Source organism: Schistocerca cancellata, chromosome 4, assembly GCF_023864275.1.
Source record: "Schistocerca cancellata isolate TAMUIC-IGC-003103 chromosome 4, iqSchCanc2.1, whole genome shotgun sequence".
Taxonomy (NCBI): Eukaryota; Metazoa; Arthropoda; class Insecta; order Orthoptera; family Acrididae; genus Schistocerca; species Schistocerca cancellata.
Genome location: NC_064629.1, coordinates 593,168,461 through 593,190,188, shown reverse-complemented (window position 1 = coordinate 593,190,188; position 21,728 = coordinate 593,168,461). Strand labels below are relative to the sequence as shown.

The 21,728-nt window shown below is 39.4% G+C and overlaps 1 protein-coding gene across 10 annotated transcripts in view; it reads left to right on the top strand.

Moving 5' to 3' along the window:
* The window catches only part of LOC126183341 (uncharacterized), a 191,445-nt gene extending 169,984 nt beyond the window's left edge, over window positions 1-21,461 (top strand). For all 10 annotated transcript variants that reach the window (XM_049925213.1, XM_049925220.1, XM_049925221.1 and 7 more), the window contains 4 exons: window positions 11,005-11,171; window positions 17,039-17,221; window positions 18,523-18,620; window positions 21,162-21,461. In XM_049925213.1, the coding sequence (XP_049781170.1) occupies window positions 11,005-11,171; window positions 17,039-17,221; window positions 18,523-18,620; window positions 21,162-21,204 (491 nt within the window). In that variant the 3' untranslated portion in view covers window positions 21,205-21,461. The remainder of the gene's footprint in view (window positions 1-11,004; window positions 11,172-17,038; window positions 17,222-18,522; window positions 18,621-21,161) is intronic.
* Window positions 21,462-21,728: the final 267 nt, after the last annotated feature.

Sequence of the window (21,728 nt, the reverse complement as noted above, 5' to 3'; positions counted from 1 at the left end):
CCACATGCTACAATATATACTGTTCCTCCTCAAACACTCTGTATACACACATGTGTGTGGTTCCTGTTCGTTCAGATATCCACAAATCCGGGTTCGAACCTGGTCAGGCACAAATTTTCATCTGCTGCCGTATCTGTATTTTAATGCACTGTGACAGCCTGGACATCTGTCCTTCAATATGTAATTGATTAACAAGGCTATCTGTTTCGATTCATAGTGGTTTGTTCTTACGGACATGTCCGAAAGAACAGACACACACACACACACACACACACACACACACACACACACACACACACACACACTTGCATCTTAAATTCTGTTCAGAAAATGTTTGGCAACTCAGTGATAATGATAGACTGGAACTGCATTAACCTACTCATTTCACTAAATATAGTTGTAATTTTCTGAACAATTCATGTTTAATAAGTGATGGCGATTTGGAAATTTTATGTTTGTGGGATGGTTACTTTTTATATGTTAATTACAGTGTCCCCCGGTGTTTACTTTGTGGGAAACCTTCTTCTTTCTACCCTAGCCTATACTACAGCAATGAGTGAATGCTCATATTCTTGATACCTCACTGGACTTGCTACTGCAACTTTAGCCTAAGATTCAAATCCCACTGGAAAATTATATTTCAAGTCAAATGGTTTTGCTTCTCCTATAATGTCATTGAAAACGATCACAATGAAATTAAGTATAGGAATCCTACGAAACCCTTGAGTTCATACTGTGCAGATGAAAAAAGCAGTTTTTCACAATTATCTGATGATACTTGGAGTTTGTCAGATTCCACTAATTATGACTACACTATTAATTGTTGGTTCACAGACACTTTTCTGCCGCTTATCGTAACTCTTTATTGAATGTTAGAGTTGGAAGAATAGAAACATCAGATTTTTGCCATATGAAATATTCGAATTCACCTTTAAGTCTTCACGTTTCTAGCAACAGCAGAATATCCGTCAGAAAAGTTGACAACAAGAAGCCAGGGCATGCCTGTCTTCTGGTGGGTGTGCCAGTGACAGTGATTTCAATAATAATATAGTATACCAAAGATACGTTGCCAACTCAACCACTGGAGAAGCTCCAAAATAGTGAATCGTGTCTGGTGAATACACTTTCAATGTTTCGGTCTGATTAAGACAGACTGTAAAATGCAAATAATTGTCGCAGTAATTAATTTATGACATTTTTTTTTCCACTCAGTGCATCGATGTATTACAAGTAATGACACTCTAGCCCCTAAATCTAGTTACTGAAATGTGGATAAGACTGATTGACATATAATGAGGATATTCCAGCCCTTGCTGCCCACAGCTTTGAGATGAAGCTATAGTCACTTCCGAGGTCACTCACAGAGCACATCAGGTGGTATCCTTCCTGGTAGTATAATTGAAACTTGGCAACAACACAGAATATGTTTGGCAACTGTGTGACCGACGAGTTACTTCCTTGATGATGGCACAAAACTATCCTGCTAAATTCACTTGATATTATCGTGTCATTTGAGTTGAATAATGTAAGTGATTTTCTCTTGAGATGTGATATATGGATATGCTTTTGAGTCCATGAAAATCGTTCCACACGGGAAATACAACTACTCTCATCTCGTATGTTGCGATTTAGAGCAGCTGCTGGACCAATAAGTAAGACACAGATGCTGCACCTCTTCTATAGCTCTGAGGTAATGTGCTTGCCTACCAGGTGCAAGCTACTTTCGTTCTCCTTTTGAGACTCACTAAAAGCCAGATATTTTATTCTTTTGTAGCAGAGCTACAAGCAGGCAGATAGAAACTCAATAAGGGAATTGTAAGACGACACTCGAGAAAAATTCGTCTTGCTATTTCATAATGCCACTTTTGTTTTCTGCCGACATATGTTTTGTTGTTGTGAATACATAATTTTATCCATGAACTGCCACATTTTTGTAATACTTGAGTGTGACACATGACAGGAAGTAAATACAGATCTTTTAGATGTTAAAAGTCACTAATATCCTACTAATTCATGTTAAAATAGGCACAATCCTCTTACAGACACTTATTGCTTTATTAATATAGACTGCTGTCATGATGTTTCTGTAGTAAGTTGAATTTAATTTTTATTAGTACAGTGACTATTTAAATTGCATTTTTTATTTGTTTATTGGACGCAAGAGTAATCATCAAAGAGAAATTAATCAGCAACTATATTCTTTCACAATATCTAAAACAATCTGACTATGCTGAAGTAGTTTACAAATTCTACACCTGTAGAAACCTACTGGTTCTAACAATGTCATTAAACCAGTGCAGTTTGAAGAGCAATTTCATCTAGAAATGAATTGCCTTGATGGTTAATCGATCAAGAACGGGAAAGGTAAACATTTACTAGTATATGATCAGAGGGACAATTTCCTGAGAGATGACTTCCCTATCAATCTCGTGGATAGATTTGTTTCTCAAACCAACAGAGTGCGTTATCATACAGTAGCACATGTGATATAGTTTTGTTGGTCGTTTTTCTTAGCCTGCGACCAAAAGGTGTCTCAATTGTTGGCAACAAATTCTAGTTGTGATACACACACCCCTGGGGAAGAATTCGTAGTCCAAACACACTTTTGGAGCTATCAGATGGAAAATGTTATGTCCACACTACTCTTTGCTCGAATTTACATCTTTAGGTAGGGCTCAGCCTTTCACTTCTTAGGAAGGTAACGATAAAGGCATCATAACTCGTCATCAGTAATAGTATTGCGCAGGAATGCTCAATGAGCGACCTGATGATCTTCAAGCAAACTGCAATAATAGTCACTCTGTTGATTTTTGTTCTTTTGAATTAGAGCATGCAGTACTCTTACACCAGATTTCTGAACCTTACCTGTTGATTTCAAATGTCACATGATGGTTAAATTATAATCCATCACTTATATCATTAGTTGAGACTTCCTTACTGTGGAAAACCTTTCATGCCAGAATGATCTTTGTGTACACAAGAATATCTTTTTCTGGCTTATTTTTCCCAAAAGCACTCGCCCCACACACAGTTCACATCTTTGGAGCTGCCTCCTCTGCATTCATCCCTCTGTTATACCAAAAGTAAATACTGTGTTGCAGATGTTACACCTGTTTCCACTTGTGACCAAATTTTACAATGCTTAACTGTAGTTAATGATTTTCAAGTATACAAAATCCAATGCTTAACTGCAAGATGAGAACTAGAACTTCAGATTTGAAAATGACAGTTGATACATGCACTGACAGCATCTCGCTGCGCCCACTTGGGCAGCACTTAATTTCAAGCGGCGGGTGGCATCTGGCCGGTGGCCGGTAGCCGGTAGCCGATGCAGTGGGAGGAAACGCTTGAGTGTATGCTGTTCTGATCACATCACAGCCACAAGAGAGCTGTCCTGCAGAATTGTTTTTGGAAGTATTTCTTATTACTGGTGGGTAGAATGTGAAACAAATTATCTTCGATGTTCAATCAGACTCATAACTTTCGACAAGGGCTGAAATATGACGAGAGAGAGAGAGAGAGAGAGAGAGAGAGAGAGAGAGAGAGAGAGAGAGATACAGTTGGACATGAACACGTGACTATAATTTTGGAATCCATGACGATTACCACTAGACCACGGGCTCACACAACATGACAACATCTCAGAAATAGACAACACTTACGCACCTTACAGTGTTGCCAGATTGTGCAGATGGCTGGACTTAGTGTTGTCAGGGGCGGTCGGTTTTATTGCCAGCTTAAGTGAACGACTTGGACTTAGTTTCTGTGGCGACCAGCCGGCTGTCAGTTTTTATGTCTAACACTGTACATTTGTAGGTGCCAGGCCGTAGCGATCTGCCGTTAGCCAGAGTCACTTATGTGAGTCAATTCCCTGTTTTGTTGACCATATGGCCAGTAGACTGATTTCCCATTTGTTCTCTGTTTGGTTTGTAATGAATCATTTCCTGAGTGGCCATATATGACAGCCCTGTTCTCTATTATAAGTCAACTCTACCAGTTTTCAGCTGGAGGGTGAAGGGAGTTTTTGTTTGTCCTGGACATGATGAGCCAGTCTTCCCCTAATCCTTCTTAAATGGATTGCAGTCAGAGCCAGCTAGGCTGATTTTAAGAATGAGTAATTCCCCTTCTCCATCACAGCCATTATTTTCCAACACCCATCACTTAAAAAGTTCTTTAAATCTTGCCGGAAAGCAGCACCTCACAGAAGCTTTATTAGCATGAGCAGGAAATGGTCAGTGAAAATGTTTCCTTTCTGCCCCTGATTCTGCTTAGGTAGAAGTGAAAGTGAAATAATAATATTGAGCAGCTTGGAAGCTCGTGAAATCAGGAAGTTGATCAGTGGTCCTCCTGGGTGCTGCAGTCATGGATTCCCTGGGATGGAGGTGCTGACTGGAGAGTAGTATTGATTTCTGTGTTCGGAGACTTAGTGATCCATGAAGTATTCCTTCCAGTATTGAAAGCTGAGAGGTTGGTAAGTGCGATTCCCATGCAGTGATATGGAGTGTTTAGTGTTTTTCATATTATAGTGTTGCTTTTTGGCATGGGTGGATATCCTTAGTAGGCAGAGTTCTCAAGTTCGTTGTGGAGTTGAATAGCTAGTTTGATAGTTGATGTTTTACTCAACAAAATGGACTTGGCAAGGTTTTCAGTGAAGCCTGTAAATTATATTTGTTTCTTGGGGAATTGGAGTGTGATGTTTTGGTACACTCTTTCTGCATTGACTTTTAACTGCATCCCTGATTTTTTTTGTTGTGGAGAAAAATGGTAGGAGTGATTAGGAGCAAGCTGGAGGTGGTGTATGAACTGTTAGTGGTGTAAATATTCCAGTCCAGAATCTTCCTGATAGAAGTTGGATTGCTACAGGACATTGACATCGGAGTAGTGAGAAGTTTAATCTTGTCTCAGGGGTCAAAGTGAGCTGGCAACCCTTATGCAGACATTATTTTACATGTGCAGAAGTACAGAGAATTAATCTGGGAAATCTGTGTCACTGCCCAAGCTACAACATACAGCAAGAAGTACACTTTCAGGTGTCACCTGAAGGTAAGGTAAGGTCTACAACTAGAGGACAAGTGTAGAAAAAGAAATTAAGAAAAAGAGCAGGAAAGCTCAAAAGGTGGAAGAGAAGAGACTAAGGGAAGAGAAAAAGAAGAAAGTGAAGAAGAAAATGTAAGAACAAAAAGGAAAAAGAAAAGAGGGAATATGGAAAGGAAAAAGGGATGAGGGAAATCAGGGAGAAAATGGTAAAAGATGAGAAAGAGAGACAGGAAAGGGATGATAAGAAGAAGAAAGAGATAATGCAGGGAATAGATTCAGTTTATGCAGTGAGAGAGGAAATGACATAATAAATCCAGAACCTGGCTGAAAAAACTAAGGAGGTTTTGAATGGGTATATGAGAGAATAGAGAGAAAATCAGGGAGGAAGTGAAATCTCAAGAATTAAATTTTGCAAGGTGGACATGAAAATAGAAACAGTAGGTCAGGATATGATTCCCATTCAGCATAATTAAGATATTATGCACAGGGGTAGGCAGTCAGCCTTTTAATAAATTCTGGGGAAGTTTGAGGTGACACCCAATAGAATTTCTAAACCAGTTTGTGAGACACCAACAATTACAATGATCAGGACTTACAGGCAGTTCAGAATGTTTGTGAGTAGTTTAGTACCTGAATTCCAAAAGAATCAGGAGCACTGCCATTACAGTATCACTTGTGGGAACCATACCAAAGTAGGTATGGAACACAATAAAAGTATGAGTTGCAGTTAGTAGAGAATACACAGATTCTGTATGTGGCTTTTGAATCATAAACATCAGGAGGAATGGCAAGAGGAGCCAAGCAAAGAATTATTGGAAACAGATAGAAATAGGTGTAACATTATGGAGCCTGATCATGGGGAAACTCCTGAACATTATCAGACATACTGGGATGTTTTTTCCAATAAACTGGGGCAAAGGTTTAATGCATGTCAAATTGGTGACACAGTACTGTTTTAGTCAACTGTATGCAATATCAGTAAAGTGAAGGAATGTCGTTTTTAATCCACCAGATTGGCCTGGGTAGTTATCGAAAGAAGTTCAGGGCCTTACACTAATTCGATAATTGCTGTAGAAAAGAAAAACAAAGGTGTATGGTTATTGCTTGACATTAGGGAGCCAAACCACATTTGCTTGTCCAGAAATATCACCCCACAGACTTAACCGAAATTGTGCAGAGAGTCCAGGGAGCATGTTTCTTACTGGATCTATCCATGGGTACTGGCAAGTATGTCTAGTGGAAGAGACATGGCCCCTAATAAGCTTAGTTTTTGAAGGGGGGCCTTTCCAATTTTGTCCTCCCTTTTGGACTGAAACTCTAAGTAGCTTGTTTTATTTGCATTAGACCAAATACTAGGCCTGGAATCAGTAAACGGCTGTGTGGACAATCTTGCATTGCAACCAAAACTTTCCAGCCACACTTTGAAGTCCAGAAGCTATTACACACCTTGCAAGAGGCAGGAGCAACTGTTGATCTGAAGAAGTGCAGACTCCTCTGTGAGGAGATTCAAATTTTTGGAGAATAAACGAGTACCTGGAAAGGTATATTCAGATAGTGAAAATCTAAATTTTGTCTGGGAATTTCCAATCCCCAGGCACAAGAAGCAGCTGCAGAGTTTCATTTGTTGGTGAATTTTTACCAGAAACTGGTTAAGGGGTTAGAATTCGCATACATTGCTCTATTTTAATTGCTACGGAAAAATTATGTTTGGAATTTGAACATGGTGTCAGGAGGCCTTCGAAATAATGAAGGCAGCACTTCTCAAAAGCCTAATTTTAATGTAAGTTTATACCTTTCCATGGTTGAGGTGGAGAATGGAATTGGATGCAGTTCTAAGAAACAGTAACTGAAACTGGCACCAAACATTGGACCATTGTTTTTGCTAGCAGGTTTCTGGACAAGCATGAATCCCGCTACTCAGTAAGCGATTAGGAGGCATTGCCACTGTCTTCACTTTCAAAAGATTGTGTACATATTCATTGGGGAACTTTACGTGGGTATATACAGACCACCAAGCTGTATCATTCCTTACAACTTGCAAACTTCTGCACAGTTATTTGACTAAATGGGTGCTTGCATTGCGGGATGATCAATGTATCATTTACTGACCTGGGAGAGGCAACATGGTAACAGATGCACTATGTACATTGCATGTCATGGATGGGGAAATAGAAGCAGAAGGTAATGGGGAAGGAAAAGAAATCTGAGTCATGGTATTTCTGAAAGCATAAGGTCAGAAAAAAATACAGGGTAAATTCATAATTATAATCATGGAGCAAGGGAAGGATGAAAGGCTAAATAGAATACAGCTGGTTGTATATGGCAAGAGAGAGGAATAAATTAAAGAAATTTTACTATCAAATGTTCAATGGTATATTGTTCTGTAGATCTCAGAAATTCAAATCACTGGAGATTTTGCATACCTGAACATGTAATCATGAAAACCGTCAGGGCATCTCACAAAAGTGTGGTGACTTTGGGTCTTCCAAGGTGAGAAATATACTATCCATGTCTTTACACTCTACCTATCACTGAGACAAGTATGTAAAACAAAACTATGTGATATCTTCGCCAAGTAACTAAGTCCTATATTCAAAGAGGCGTGGGAGAGATGCAAAATAGTATTCCATAGTATCCATTCAAACTGGTGTGTGTGCATCTGGCAGGACCTTTACCGAGTGGCCGTTTGAGAAGGGCTACCAGAAAGGCTTTAATGAGATGTTTGTTAGTTTAATTTTGTCTGAAGGTAGCTGTGCAAAAGGCAGTCCTGTTGGCTAATGGTCCGCAGTTTGTTAGTAAGGTGTGAAAAGAGAGATTGAAAGGGTTTGGGATAGGAGAAAGTGCGGTGAGCATGTGATTCAGGAAATCAGGCATTAATTATGAGCAATGTTCGGTAGCACAATACTATGTGGCCAAATATTCTGAAAAAGATAAAAAAACTCTTTAAAGGTCATACCTCCTGAATCTACCAGTGTTGTTGTAGAGGAAATTGCTTTCAGGACAAAGCCCTCATGCTGCTAGAAAGAGAAAGTAGCTTATCCTTCATGGTACAGTAGGAATAGAATCCATTTTTGTGAAAAGCCAGCTAGTAAGCAGCACCTTATGGGAGCTCTATTAGCAGGAGTGGGAAATGGCCATTGAAAATGTCTGTATTCTGCTCCTGATTATGATTAACTGGAAAGCTTGAAAGTGAAATAATTTTTTGGAGGCGTTTGAGAGCTCGTGAAATCGAGTAGTTGGGCAGTAGCCCTCCAGGGTGTTGGAGTCATTGACTCTCTGAAGTGGAGATGCTGATTCAGTAGTAGTTTTGACATCTGTGTTTGGCAACTTAGTGATCCCTGAAGTATTTGTTCCAGTGTGGAAAACTGAGAGGACTGGCAATAGCGTTTCTTGTGCATGAGTGTGGAGTGCTAAAGAGCTTTACAGTTTTTTTATAGGAGAAAGTTGCTTTTTAGTGAGGGTGCACATGGTCAGTTGGTGAATTTATACAAGTGTGTGGCAGGCCGAACATCTGGTACAGCTACTGAAACCTCTTGTTGGTTACTGACCACACCAAGTTAGGAACTGAACAGAGTTTGTGAAAGTGCTTCAAGAGATACACCTGGACAACAGTGGTCTCCTAGTCAGCTTCAGTATCACATCTCTCTTCACGTGGGTACCACTAAAAGATTCCATGGTGTTACTAGAATCACCTTAATAGCAACACAGTGGAACTGTTTTGATGTATGCTCGTCACCACTTACTTAAAATGTTATGGAATGTTCCATGAACAGATAGACTGAGTCACCATGGGATCCCCTCTACTGCCAGGCAAAGCTAACCTAGACATGGAACACTTCTAGGCAACAACTATCAAAATTGTGTGCCTGCAACCAAAGGTGTTCTACAGATATGCGGACAACATTTTTATGATTTGGCCACATAGTGAAGAAAACCTGCTAGGATTTCTGTGCCACCTTAACAGCTTACTTGATAATGTCGGGTTCACAATTGAAGTGGAAGAAAATGAATTCCTGCAGTTCCAAGACATTCTGATAAAGAAGAACCCTGATGGAACGCTAGGATATTCAGTCTGTCAGAAGAAGACACACACAGCCCTGTACCTAAATGCCAGTATCTGCCACCATCCAGCACAGTGCAAATCTGTGCCCAACTCTATGGTACACAGAGAGTGAGTTATATGCGACAAGGAAAATTTGCCTATGGAATTGCAGCATCTGCACGAACCCTTGTGCAAGACCTGCCACTCAGAGGAACAAATAACATATGCTCTCCTGTCAAGCAAGAAGAAGAAATAAAACAAACTAGAAGCAGAAATGAAGTGCTTGGCATTCCTTCCATAAGCAGTGTTGCCCACAGCCAAGAATGCCAGGGTAATTTAGAAACAGAGCTTCAAAAACTATTTTCTGCTCAATGGTTAAAACAAAAAGTATGCTTCAATCGCACAAAGACCAACTAGTGATACAAACCTCTGGCATCTACAGCATCAGTTGCTAACGCAGCACACAGTACATTGGCCAGATACAGCGATGCATCTCGCAGTGCTGTTCAGAATGTGATGTGCATTCACCTCAGCCAGACTGACAAGTCTGCAGTGGCAGATCACAGTATCAATGAAAGACACGTTTGTTTGTAAACAGTCAAAGCTGCTGTGCATGCCAACAGGCATGCGGGTAGAACAGACAGCCAGCACCAAGACTAGACACCTGGATGCCCCCTTCTACCAGTGGTGGGGGCCCCACACCACCTCTTGTCATGGCACGATTGTCGCACCTGTTGGGTCCTTGGAAGAGGAGTCTTCAGTCCAGTAGCTGTAAAGAAACTTAACTGGACATAAACCCAACACTTCACCTAAAGATAATGAGTAGGAAACTCATCGAAACATCGCAATGATACAATGCCACGCTGATTTACGATATTGTTTATTTGGTATTTGTCCATTTTCATTGTGAAGAGAGACTGGTACCTGTAGCCATCCAGGGTTTATTTAATGACTTTCATTATTACATTTAATTATCTTTTAGGAAAACTGTTTTCAAAAAGGGATTAAAATACAACAAATTTTTTAATGTTTCGTTTAGAGCTAGTATTAGGTTCATCATAAACTTCACCTCGGCCAACTTTTTTTATGCTTTTTTTAAAATCTTCAGCAGTTTTGTCATAAATCATTCTCATTGTTTTTTGATTGTTTTTGAACTAACTGTGCATCATAATCTAACAATCCATATACCCCAAGACAGGCATGTGTTTCTTAATTTCAACTTGTACGACTACGTAATCTATAAGGGAACTACTATCTGGAGCAACTTCATTAGGAAAATTTATGACTGGTACTAAATTATAAGTGGCTAACAGCACCTCATGACTGGACCTTCTTCGTCCGTGAAGTATGCTGAAATTGGAAAAATAGTGACCACGGAACCCATGTATGATTAGAGTTATGTTCTTTCATGCACTCTTAATCTGTTGCACACTGTTAAAACAACATCTGTACACATTCTTTTTCCGAGTTACCTAGTTCTTTCTTAATCTGTCAGGAATAAAAGTGGAATATCTTTTGTGTAAAAGTGAGATTGTTTGAGTAGTGAAAGAGCTATATGATATGATTTGCTGCCAGCAGAGAATATAGACAAAAGTTTTTTTTATATACCAAAGGAAAAAAGAAGGCAGGAAGTAATCTGATGAAGAGCAAATATAAAATGGAAATGAAAACTTATGCTGGGAAGCAAAGTGGAAAACACAGTAAAAAGTGTATCCTAAAAAGGAAAAAGAAACTTGGAAATTTGTTTTTGAAATTTAGTTTGTTATGTATCAACCTTGTTCATAATTTATCGCTGTCTGATTATTAAAAGGCAGTATAGAATACAGGACATAAAGAAATTAAAAATGCTGCATTTACATTAAAGCAATTCTAAATTGTCATTGGGCAAAATATGTCTCTAATATTAACCATTTTTTTTGCTGTAGAGTTTCAGAATGAGGGAAGAATGAAACACTGCATTGAAACTGAGCTGAGAATAACTGACTATGAGGAACTTAGTCAAAAATATTGTGAAATAAAATCACATTTTAAAAAATTGGGCTCCAATGGCCGAAGGAAGTTTAAGAAATACGTTCCACAGCGACTGCTGGAGGTGAGTCTTTCAAAGATTACTGTGTCATTTAGCATGGTAGTGATGTTTTTATTAACTGCTCCCATGTATTACAAATTTGCTTTCCAAACAAACATTAATTGCTCTTTTCTGTATATTAGGATACCTTAAGCACATGGCTTTGCCTAAAATTTGCATTATTAAAGTGTGTGTTTGATATAGAGCGATGTAAAAGGGTGAGGAAGTTTTTGAGACCATTTCATTGGAATTCAGTTAATTAATTAGTTTTCACGTTATTAAGGATTTTTGGGTATTATGGGTGGGGATGGAAATATTGCCTGTGCTTCAATAATAGCTTCATGAAGGCGTTACCACTGAGCTGTGTTTAATGCAGGAGACTTATTACAATGAGTTTGGTTCACTCATCAATCATCATAGCTTTGTATTAGTTATGATACCTGTTAACTTATGTTTTTATATATTAAGTTAGGCAAGCCACTTTTATTTAAATTCTCTGCACTTTTCCAAAATCCTTTCAGATGAATAGCACATTGATCCTTTGTACAGCTCTCATAGGATATGAAAAGGGGATATCCCTCACTACATCTGTAGCATACAATAATCTACATAAGTCCCTTGGGTGTGGCTACATGACAAGCACCTTAGGGAGTTCTGTGAGTGCAGTGGTTTTAAACTCTTTTCCTGGAAACACTTCCAACTGTTCTATGGAAGAGATGTTGTATATTTGAGTCATATTATTCATTTTTGGCAGTCATTTATGTGATACCACCTTCATGGAGTCAGTATGTTCAATCTCACAATGTGTCCCATATTTATGTGTAGTTGCAAGATCATTGCAAGGTTTGTCACAGTATGTGGACAGTCCCCATAACTTTTCAGATTTTAATAGTTCAAAATCTTAAGATTCATAATGTATATCAAATCTGCTGTGGCTAAAAGTGTCATTTCATCAGTTTGTCTGAGTTATTAGTCCTAGAAAGTGAAATGAATGTGATAACTGGACCATCACGTCAGTGTTCCTTTGTATAAATAGTTATTGGCTGTATAATATAACAACGAAAATAATCAGTTATTGACAATATAATGTAAATGGATAGATAAAAAATCTATTCACAAAGCGGCAGCACGAGAACACAAGCATTAAAACGTTTAACTTTTACAAGCTTTTGGAGCCAGTGGCTCCTTCTGGCCGAAGAGTTGAAGGGGAAGGAAGAGGGGTGAAGAAAAAGGGCTGGAGAGGTTAAGGAAAAGGGGTACAGTTCAGAAAAGTTACCCAGAACCCTGTGTCAGGAGAGGCTTACCGGATGGTATGAGAAGGAATAACTGATGGTTGGGGACTGCACTGGACAAGATTTGAAAGCCTTAAAGGTGGAAGACAGGGCAGTATGCAAGACAGAGATTACTACTAAAACATCATACATGAGTTAATAAGAGTGAAAAGCTAAGTGCACTGTATGTAACAGAGGTGGGAAGGGGACAGCAAAAAATAGACAGGCAAGGAAATGACAGATGTAGAAAACTAAAATAGAATGACGAAAGTAGTAGTTACTGTGAATAAATGCTGAGAGGGAAGGAATTAACATATATTACTGCCAGGGTTGGTGGCGAGAACCAAGGACATGTTGTGCTAGTTCCCACCTACAGAGTTCTGAGAAACTGGTGTCTGGGGGAAGATTCCAGATGGCATGTGCGATGAAACAGGCACCGAGGCCATGGCTATCATGTTGTAGAGCATGCTCTGCAGCAGGATATAGTGTGTTGCCCTCTGCCTATGCCCATGCCCATTTATCCTGGCTGATAACTGGGTGGTAATCATGCCAATGTTAGTCTAAACAGTGTTTACTTATCAGCTGGAATATGATGTGTTGTTTCACAGGTGCCTCTCCCGTTGATAGTATATGTTTTTTCAGTTACAGGCCTTGAATAGGTGGTGTTAGGAGGTTGCATAGATCATCTGAAGTACGTGTCCATGCCACTCCCACCACACAACTTGCTTGTCACCATTGATGCCATTTCCCTCTATACCAGCATCCCCCACGTACATAATCTGTCTGAAGCTGAACATTTCCTTAGTCAATGCCCTCCTGATTCCATATGTATGACATCCTTCTTGCTCACTTTAATCAACTTTATACTTACCAACAATTACTTCACATTTGAGGGGCCGATGTACAAACAGATGCGGTGTACAGCCATGGGAACCAGGATAGCTCCTTCCTATGCCAACCTTTTCATGGGCTACTTGGTGGGGGCTTTCCTGGGGTTCATAAGCCTTCAGCCCCTTGTTTTGTATAGATACATTGATGATGTCATTGCCATATGGACTCATGGTGCAGCTACCCTGTTAAAATTCCTGGAATCTCTAAATACTTTCTCCCAATTAAATTTCATGTGGTCATATTCGGAATCCCATACCTTTTTCCTTGATGTTGATCTTGTCCTTACCGAAGGCCAGCTACACACTTTCACCCACATTAAACCTACTAACAAACAACAGTATCTACATTTTGACAGTTGCCATCCTTTCCATGTCAAATGTTCCCTCTCATACACCCTTGGCATTCAAGGCAAACGTATTTCTTCAGATGCAGACTCTTTACAGCAATACACCATCATACTCACCTCAGGCTTCACTGAATGTAATTACCCCAACATCCCAATAGCCTAGTACAAAAGCAGATTTCCCGGGCCATCACATCCAATCCTGGTAGTGCTGATCCCTCCAAAAAACAACTTCGAGGCACACCACTTGTCACTCAGTATTATCCTGGTCTTGAATGTATTAATCAGCTACTTTGACAAGGCCATAAGTTCCTAAAATCCTGCCCTGAAATGAGATCCATTCTGTCTGAGATTTTGCCCATCACACCTAGAGTAGCTTTTCGTCACCCTCCCAATCTCCGCAATATCCTTTTCAGACACTATGCTCCTTCTGCACCCATCTCCCTACCCTATACTTTGTACCCCTGTGACTGTTCCCATTGCAAGACTTGCCCTATGCACCCTCCTACCACCACCTACTCCACCCCTGTAACTGGCAAAACATATACTATCAAAGGAGAGCACCTTTGAAACAATACATGCCATATTTCATCTTTTATGTAAACACTGTTCAGCCTTTTATAAAAACATGATTACCACCCAGTTATCAGTCAGGTTGAATGGGCATAGGCAGAGGGTGTATACCAGCAACACAGCATGCTCTACAACAAGACAGTCATGACTTCTGTGCCTGTTTCACGACACACGCCATCTAGAATCTTCCCCCAGACACCAGTTTCTCAGAACTCCACAGGTGGGAACTAACACTACAACATGTCCTTGGTTCTAGCCACCAACCTGGCCTTAATTTAAATTAATTCCTTCCATCTCAGCATTTATTCACAGTAACTACTCCTTTCTTCCCTCCATATTAGTTCCCAACATCTGTCATTTCCTGACATGTCTATTTTTCACACTGGTTTGTACCATTTAGTAACAACAATGTTCCTGAATTTGAATTAGTAATGATTACAATGCATTTTCTGTAAAAGCAGTTCGCCTTGTTTGATTGACTGTGCAGCTGATACTATGTTGGAAGGGAGCAATCTCTAGTTGATATTTGTACACAGAGTTAACATTAAACATATTTGATCATCTTTCTGTCATTACCTTTCACTTATTTCTTTCTGGGAGTATTAACTAAACTGGTAAATAACTTGTTTGTGGTGTCCTTTGCAGTGTAAAATGATAAGTTGTGAGTTCTTTTCAGTAAAATTTTATTTTGATCTTATATTGGCTCCATTTGAAACAAATTTTATTGTATCTCATAACAACATTTGAATATATCATTATACAAGGGTTGGAACTTAAATAGTGGCAACTATTTATTCAGAACTGATACAAAAGAGTTACATGTTTGCACTTGTTACTGTCCTTCAAAGTAGTAACCAGTGTTGTGTAGAACCCTTTGCCAATCATGTGGAAGGCGTAGTATACCGTTAGCAGAGCCTGTTCTGTTGATGGTGTGAATGGAGTGGTCTACTGCCTGTTGAATCTCTGGAACAGTCCTGAAGTGAATGCCGCCGTCATTGCACAGCATTACTGTTCATTTTTGGAGCATCACCTGCAACCAGCTTTGGGAAAGAAGCAGTGACACTTTCTGCACAACCCACCCATCATTTTGCACGACAATGCGCTGGTGCATACAGTGCAAGCTGTGGCTGCTCTGTTTGGTCAATGGAACTGGTAAGGAGTGTACCATCCACCATACTCCTCAGACTGAAGTCCTTGTGCCTTTGATTTGATTCCAAAGATGAAGGAACCACTTCGTGGTATTCGCTTCAGAACTGTTCCAGAGATTGGACAGGCAGTAGACCGCTCCATTCGCACCATCAGCAGAACAGGCTCTGCTAATGGTATACTATGCCTTCCACATCACTGGCAATGGGTTCTACACAACACTGGTCACTGCTTTGAAGGACAGTAACAGGTGCAAACACATAACTCTTTTGTATCAGTTGTGAATAAATAGTTGCCACTATTTAAGTTCCAACCCTCATAGATAATTTTATTTCATTTAACATTTGAAAACTAGAATTTAGAAGTAATACCAGCAAGATTTATGTGTTTCTACTAGCAATGTATCAAGATTTGCTACAGACTTATTGACATGATGTACAGTGTACACTGCTCTAATACACTGCTGTGTGGCTGGATTGAAGAATTTTTAGAAAAACAGAACACAGCATGTTGTTATCAATGGAGAGACGTCTACAGACGTTGAAGTAACCTCTGGCGTGCCACAGGGGAGTGTTATGGGATCATTACTTTTCACAATATATATAAATGACCTAGTAGATAGTGTCGGAAATTCCATGCGGCTTTTCGCGGATGATGCTGTAGTATACAGAGAAGTTGCAGCATTAGAAAACTGTAGCGAAATGCAGGAAGATCTGCAGCGGATAGGCACTTGGTGCAGGGAGTGGCAACTGACCCTTAACATAGACAAATGTACTGTATTGCGAATACATAGAAAGAAGGATCCTTTATTGTATGATTACGTGATAGCGGAACGAACACTGGTAGCAGTTACTTCTGTAAAATATCTGGGAGTATGCGCGCGAAACGATTTGAAGTGGAATGATCATATAAAATTAATTGTTGGTAAGGCGGGTACCAGGTTGAGATTCATTGGGAGAGTCCTTAGAAAATGTAGTCCATCAACAAAGGAGGTGGCTTACAAAACACTCGTTCGACCTATACTTGAATATTGCTCATCAGTGTGGGATCCGTACCAGATTGGGGTGACAGAGGAGATAGAGAAGATCCAAAGAAGAGCGGTGCGTTTCATCACAGGGTTATTTGGTAACCGTGATAGCATTACGGAGATGTTTAGCAAACTCAAGTGGCAGACTCTGCAAGAGAGGCGCTCTGCATCGCGGTGTAGCTTGCTCGCCAGGTTTCGAGAGGGTGCGTTTCTGGATGAGGTATCGAATATATTGCTTCCCCCTACTTATACCTCCCGAGGAGATCACGAATGTAAAATTAGAGAGATTAGAGCGCGCACAGAGGCTTTCAGACAGTCGTTCTTCCCGCGAACCATACGCGACTGGAACAGAAAAGGGAGGTAATGACAGTGCCCTCCGCCACACACCATTGGGTGGCTTGCGGAGTATAAATGTAGATGTAGATTACATTATTTGTATTCCATGTATCCCACAGAGTGTGGTCTCTGGGATGTAGAAAGAAGTTGGAGATGTAAATTTACTTTAAGTGCACTACAGTGAAATGGCTTTACATTACTGTGTTACAATGCTAACTCTAATTATAAACTTACCTAAAACATTAAGCTGACCATTACACAGTTTTTAATAAACTTATGTTTTATATTTATTGTTGATTAACAGGTTACTGCCAATGATACAGGATCACAGATGAGTGGTTGGTTACTAAAGCGAAAGAAGAATTCTTGGAAGCGTTACTGGTTTGTTCTAAAAGATCAGGTCCTGTACATATATAAGGCTTCAGAAGATGTAGCCGCTCTGGAAACTGTCCCAGTTCTTGGGTATACTGTGGAACAAATGAAAGAAGTAATTTTTTTTAATTTAATATCTTTCGTCTTTCAGAATCTAAGAATAAATTATTAATAAAACTGTAAATCTGCTGATGTATCAGTTCACTTGTGACTGTCAAAAAATCATACCTGCATTTACATAATTCATATCATGAGCCTGGCCCTACACATCTGTTTTTCCATGCCACCAGCTGGTGAAGAAGAGCCAGAAAAAAATTAAGTTTATTATTTTAAGAGAACTTTGACCATAATCTGTGTACTGTCACATTACCTTAGCTCCCACACAATTTTCTCTCCTCTCTCCATTTGTGATCACAACAGCTGCCTTGAGCTAGATACTTATTTAACCATTGAGAATCATTGAAAGTAGCTGTACGGTATACCATTAACTCACATTTTGTGGGCCAATGATTTCTGCAACAGATATTTGGCTCCTGACATCATCTGGAATAAAACTTAAACTAATCTCTTCTTTTCTACAGGAAACTGCACTTTCACGAAACCAGTTCCAACAGATTTCATCCATTATTGCTTTTTGCATTCTTGTTTCCATTTTCATCATTAACCCCCTCCCTTTCTTTCAACACCACAAGATACTGCAGTTCTTTCCTTATATATTTTGTTAGACCATATACCTCACTGTTTGTTGAGGTGGTTTCCAGAACTCTTACGGGTCCTTCCTACCAACACCAGCGTATCGGAATTGCCCAGATGTCAACTTTCCCTGTGGTATATCCTACATTCCTGTTACTTCCCTGGCCTCAAACTTCGTTTGTCCCTGTCCTTCACCTGCCTCTCCCCTTTTCTGCTCCCACTCCAACACTAAACAGTCTTCTGTTCCACCAATGCACTCGCAGTCTTTTCTTTTTCCCCTCCTCAACTTACCTATGCTCCCACAAGCGGCACGTTACCATCCCCCACCCCTACCCTGCTATCCCTCTCTCTGCCCACCCCAGTCTCCCAGTCTCCTCCTTAACCCCATTAACCCCACCACCCAGGTTGCTTCTCCTATCATGCGTTCATGTGCAGTTGCTTGCAGCCCTGCTTTGCTGGCCAGAGACAGTGGTCATGTGTGTGCTAGTTGTGCTTGCATGAATGTGTGTGTGTGTGTGTGTGTGTGTGCCTTAGGAGAAGGCCTGTTGGCCAAAAGCTCACATGTTTAGCTCTTCTTTGGTTGTGCCTGTCTGCAGCTCAACATCTTCACTACAGTATGAGTAGCAGTCTATCCTTTTCATAATATTGTCATATTCTTTACTGGATATTTATCCAGTTTATTTTATGTTCAGAAAAGTTCATTCCCCTCTTTTTTTTTTTCAGCCCTTTGAAGGCAGAGATGCAAAACTTGTGTTCCAGCTGAAACATGAAGGCCAAGCACCTCTTATGTTTTCAGCTGATTCTGAGCACTCAGCCAACAGGTAAGTTTAGATCATATTATGTAACACACACAACATTAAATAAATAATGGTAGTTGCACATTACATAATCCACAATATGCAGGAAACCTCGAACTGTGCCCCCCCCCCTCCCTCCCCCCCCCCCCCCCCCTCTCTCTCTCTCTCTCTCTCTCTCTCTCTCTCTCTCTCTCTCTCTCTCTCTCTCTCTCTCTCTGTGTGTGTGTGTGTGTGTGTGTGTGTGTGTGTGTGTGTGTGTGTGTGTGTGTGTGTGTGTGTGTGTGTCATATCGTGCTCCCATCCGTGGTGACATTGCAGCTATTTGGCGAAAGTCACAACTTCTGAAAAAGTGTGTGTTTTTGTGCGGGTGTGGCTGGGAGGGTGTGGGTGCGGTGACACACACAAAATTTGAACAACAATGATTTCTCTTTTCTTTGTGTACATGTTGATGTACAGTATAGTTCTGTAGAATGTATGCTTGATTTGAAACTTCCTGGCAGGTTATAACTCCACTGCAGGGTAAAAATTTGTTCCTGAAACAGTCATTGAAGCTGTGGCTAAGCCATTTCTCCACAATATTATGTCTACCAGGAGTGCTAGTTCTGCAAGGTACGCGCAAGAACTTTTTTGAAATTTTGAAGGTAAGAAGAGAGGTACTGGCAGAAGTGAAACTGAGATAGCAGGTTGTGAGTTAAGCTTGGGTAGTTTAGTTGATAGAACAATTGCTCCTGAAAGGCAAAGGTCCTAGGTTCAACTCCTGGTTCAGCAATACAGTTTCAATCTGCCAGGAAGTTTTAAGATTAGCTTGGTTTAAGAAAAATCTGTTTATGTCAATTGATCTATGTTTATTTTCTGAAAAATCTGATCTTTGTTTATATTTCTTTTATATATTAAACACACATTAAATCAAGCTGAATAAGCCCATAATCTGTAAACCAGTACTTACCTTATTCCTTGGGCTACAGCTAATGGCCCCAGAATAACGAATTACATTCTGTTGTTCAGTAATTAGCCCCCCCCCCCCCCCCGCCCCTCCCCCGAAGCCAATTGTGTGGGACCTTGTTCTAAGCCTTTTGGGAATGAAACCTGTGATTAAGACACTGAACACTTTTTTTGGAAAGGTGATTTGAATTGCTGACAGGCCATTTGGACTTAGGTTTTGTAATGGTTTCTTTGAAAAGAACACTAATAGTTTTGTTTCTGAATCTGCACTTGTGCTCCACCTCTAATGACACCTCTAATGACTAATTGGTGACGTGACATTAAACCTTAATCTTCCTTCCTTTCTCCTTCTAGCACTTTTTGAAGATTGCGAGATTAATAATCAAAATACTGTAAATATTGGCTGGACACCTGAAAACATTATATCTAAGGAAATTTCAGAAATCCCTTTGCTTCAGTCCTTTATATGTTTGTCTTGCAACAGACAGATGTTTTCGATATTTGCATATAATTTAGTATAACTTTTTCTTTGAAAGTACACAAGCATTGTGGAAAGTGCTTATTCTGTACAATCTATGATCATCTCATTTAAGTATGGTATGCAAGCAATTACGTGTCACCTGGACATCTTCAATTATTCACTCTTGCTTAAGTTCTTATTGATACCAAGAAATATCTCCCATTTGAGATGACATTGTGAAACTTGCCCCTTCAATGAATGACTGTTTCTAGTAAAAGATAAAGTAATATTTCTATTTCTTCTTCCATGTTGTTCCTAATTTATGACTTCTATTTGCTTGTGATTGATGTTTCTGACTTGACATTTTCTATCTCAAATATCAGTCAAGATTGCACCATTGTCCTTCACATTTTGATGAAGGAACTCCCATTTTAAACTGAACTGTAAGTACGGCTAGAGTTATTTAAGCAGTTGCTAAATAAATTCCAACTTGCATTATTCAGAATTGGATAAAGTTGAATGCCAGAGATATTTGTGATTATTGGTTGGCTTTCTTAGTGTAAGATGAGAATTTAACAGATTTGTTTGCCTGTTTCAAGTGAGCGTTGTGACATAGTGTCTTTAGTTTCTTCTATGCATTTTGTATGGAAAGATACCAACATTAAGCATTTAATACAAGTAAAAGTAACTCCTACTTGTAAGTAGTGTGTAGGAAAATTGGTCACAGATATGATGTTTGATGTATATAATTGAGGAACAATGTCATTCTTTTTAAAAAGTTGAAAAAAGTACACAGATTCAGACCACTCCATTAAAATTGCAACTTGGCTGCTGTTTTTGCCTCAATAAACCAGTTGTACATGAACTGTACATTTGTAGCTATTTTTCATTGACATGTCAAAAATATAATTTTATAATTTCTCTTGTGTTTATTGTGTACTTTGTGAAACTCTGAAAAAACTGCTCCTTTTTTCAGCACCTATGCCATTGATGTGCAGAGAACTACATAGCCTCTTCTTGGATGTGCTGAGCATTTCATATTCTGTATAACAAGACAGTATTATAGAATGCAACTTTTTAACTCATATCGGAATGTACCTGAGTCACTGAATTTTGAATCGATTTTACTACTGTTGGTGTTACATAACTGTTTTATTTTTTAGGTGGATATCAGCTGTGAGGGAAGCAACAGTTTTAAAGGAATGAAGAAGAAACCAAAAAATAACTGTGGGACCTATTTATATTACTGCCTTACTAGTGTGAGATTTTCTGTTGTCACACTTGCAGCTCTTTTAAAACCATTTTTGAGATGGAGTGTTTTATGGACTGTGCAGCTTGTTAATTTAATACCTCTACTAGCATTGTAAATAAGATGCCACTGTTTGTACATTGTGTAATTTGTACAGTCACTATATTTTATGAAATCTTTTAATATAATTTGTAATAAAGAAATGAAGAAAGAATTTGTTTTCTTTGTGGATTAAAGCACCCTCTCACAGCATTGTCTCATTTATATCATACTTCCTGCAATTTGTCTGATAATGTTAGAGAATTTTATCTTTGTTGGACATATGCTCTTTTAGGCCAGCCTTTTCTTCCAGATATCTGTCAAATTTGATGTATTGAGCCAAATTTTCAAATATGCTTGAATTCCTAAAGGACCAAACTTCTGAGTTCATCAGTCCCTAGATTTACACACTACTTATACTAACTTATGTTAAGAAGAACAC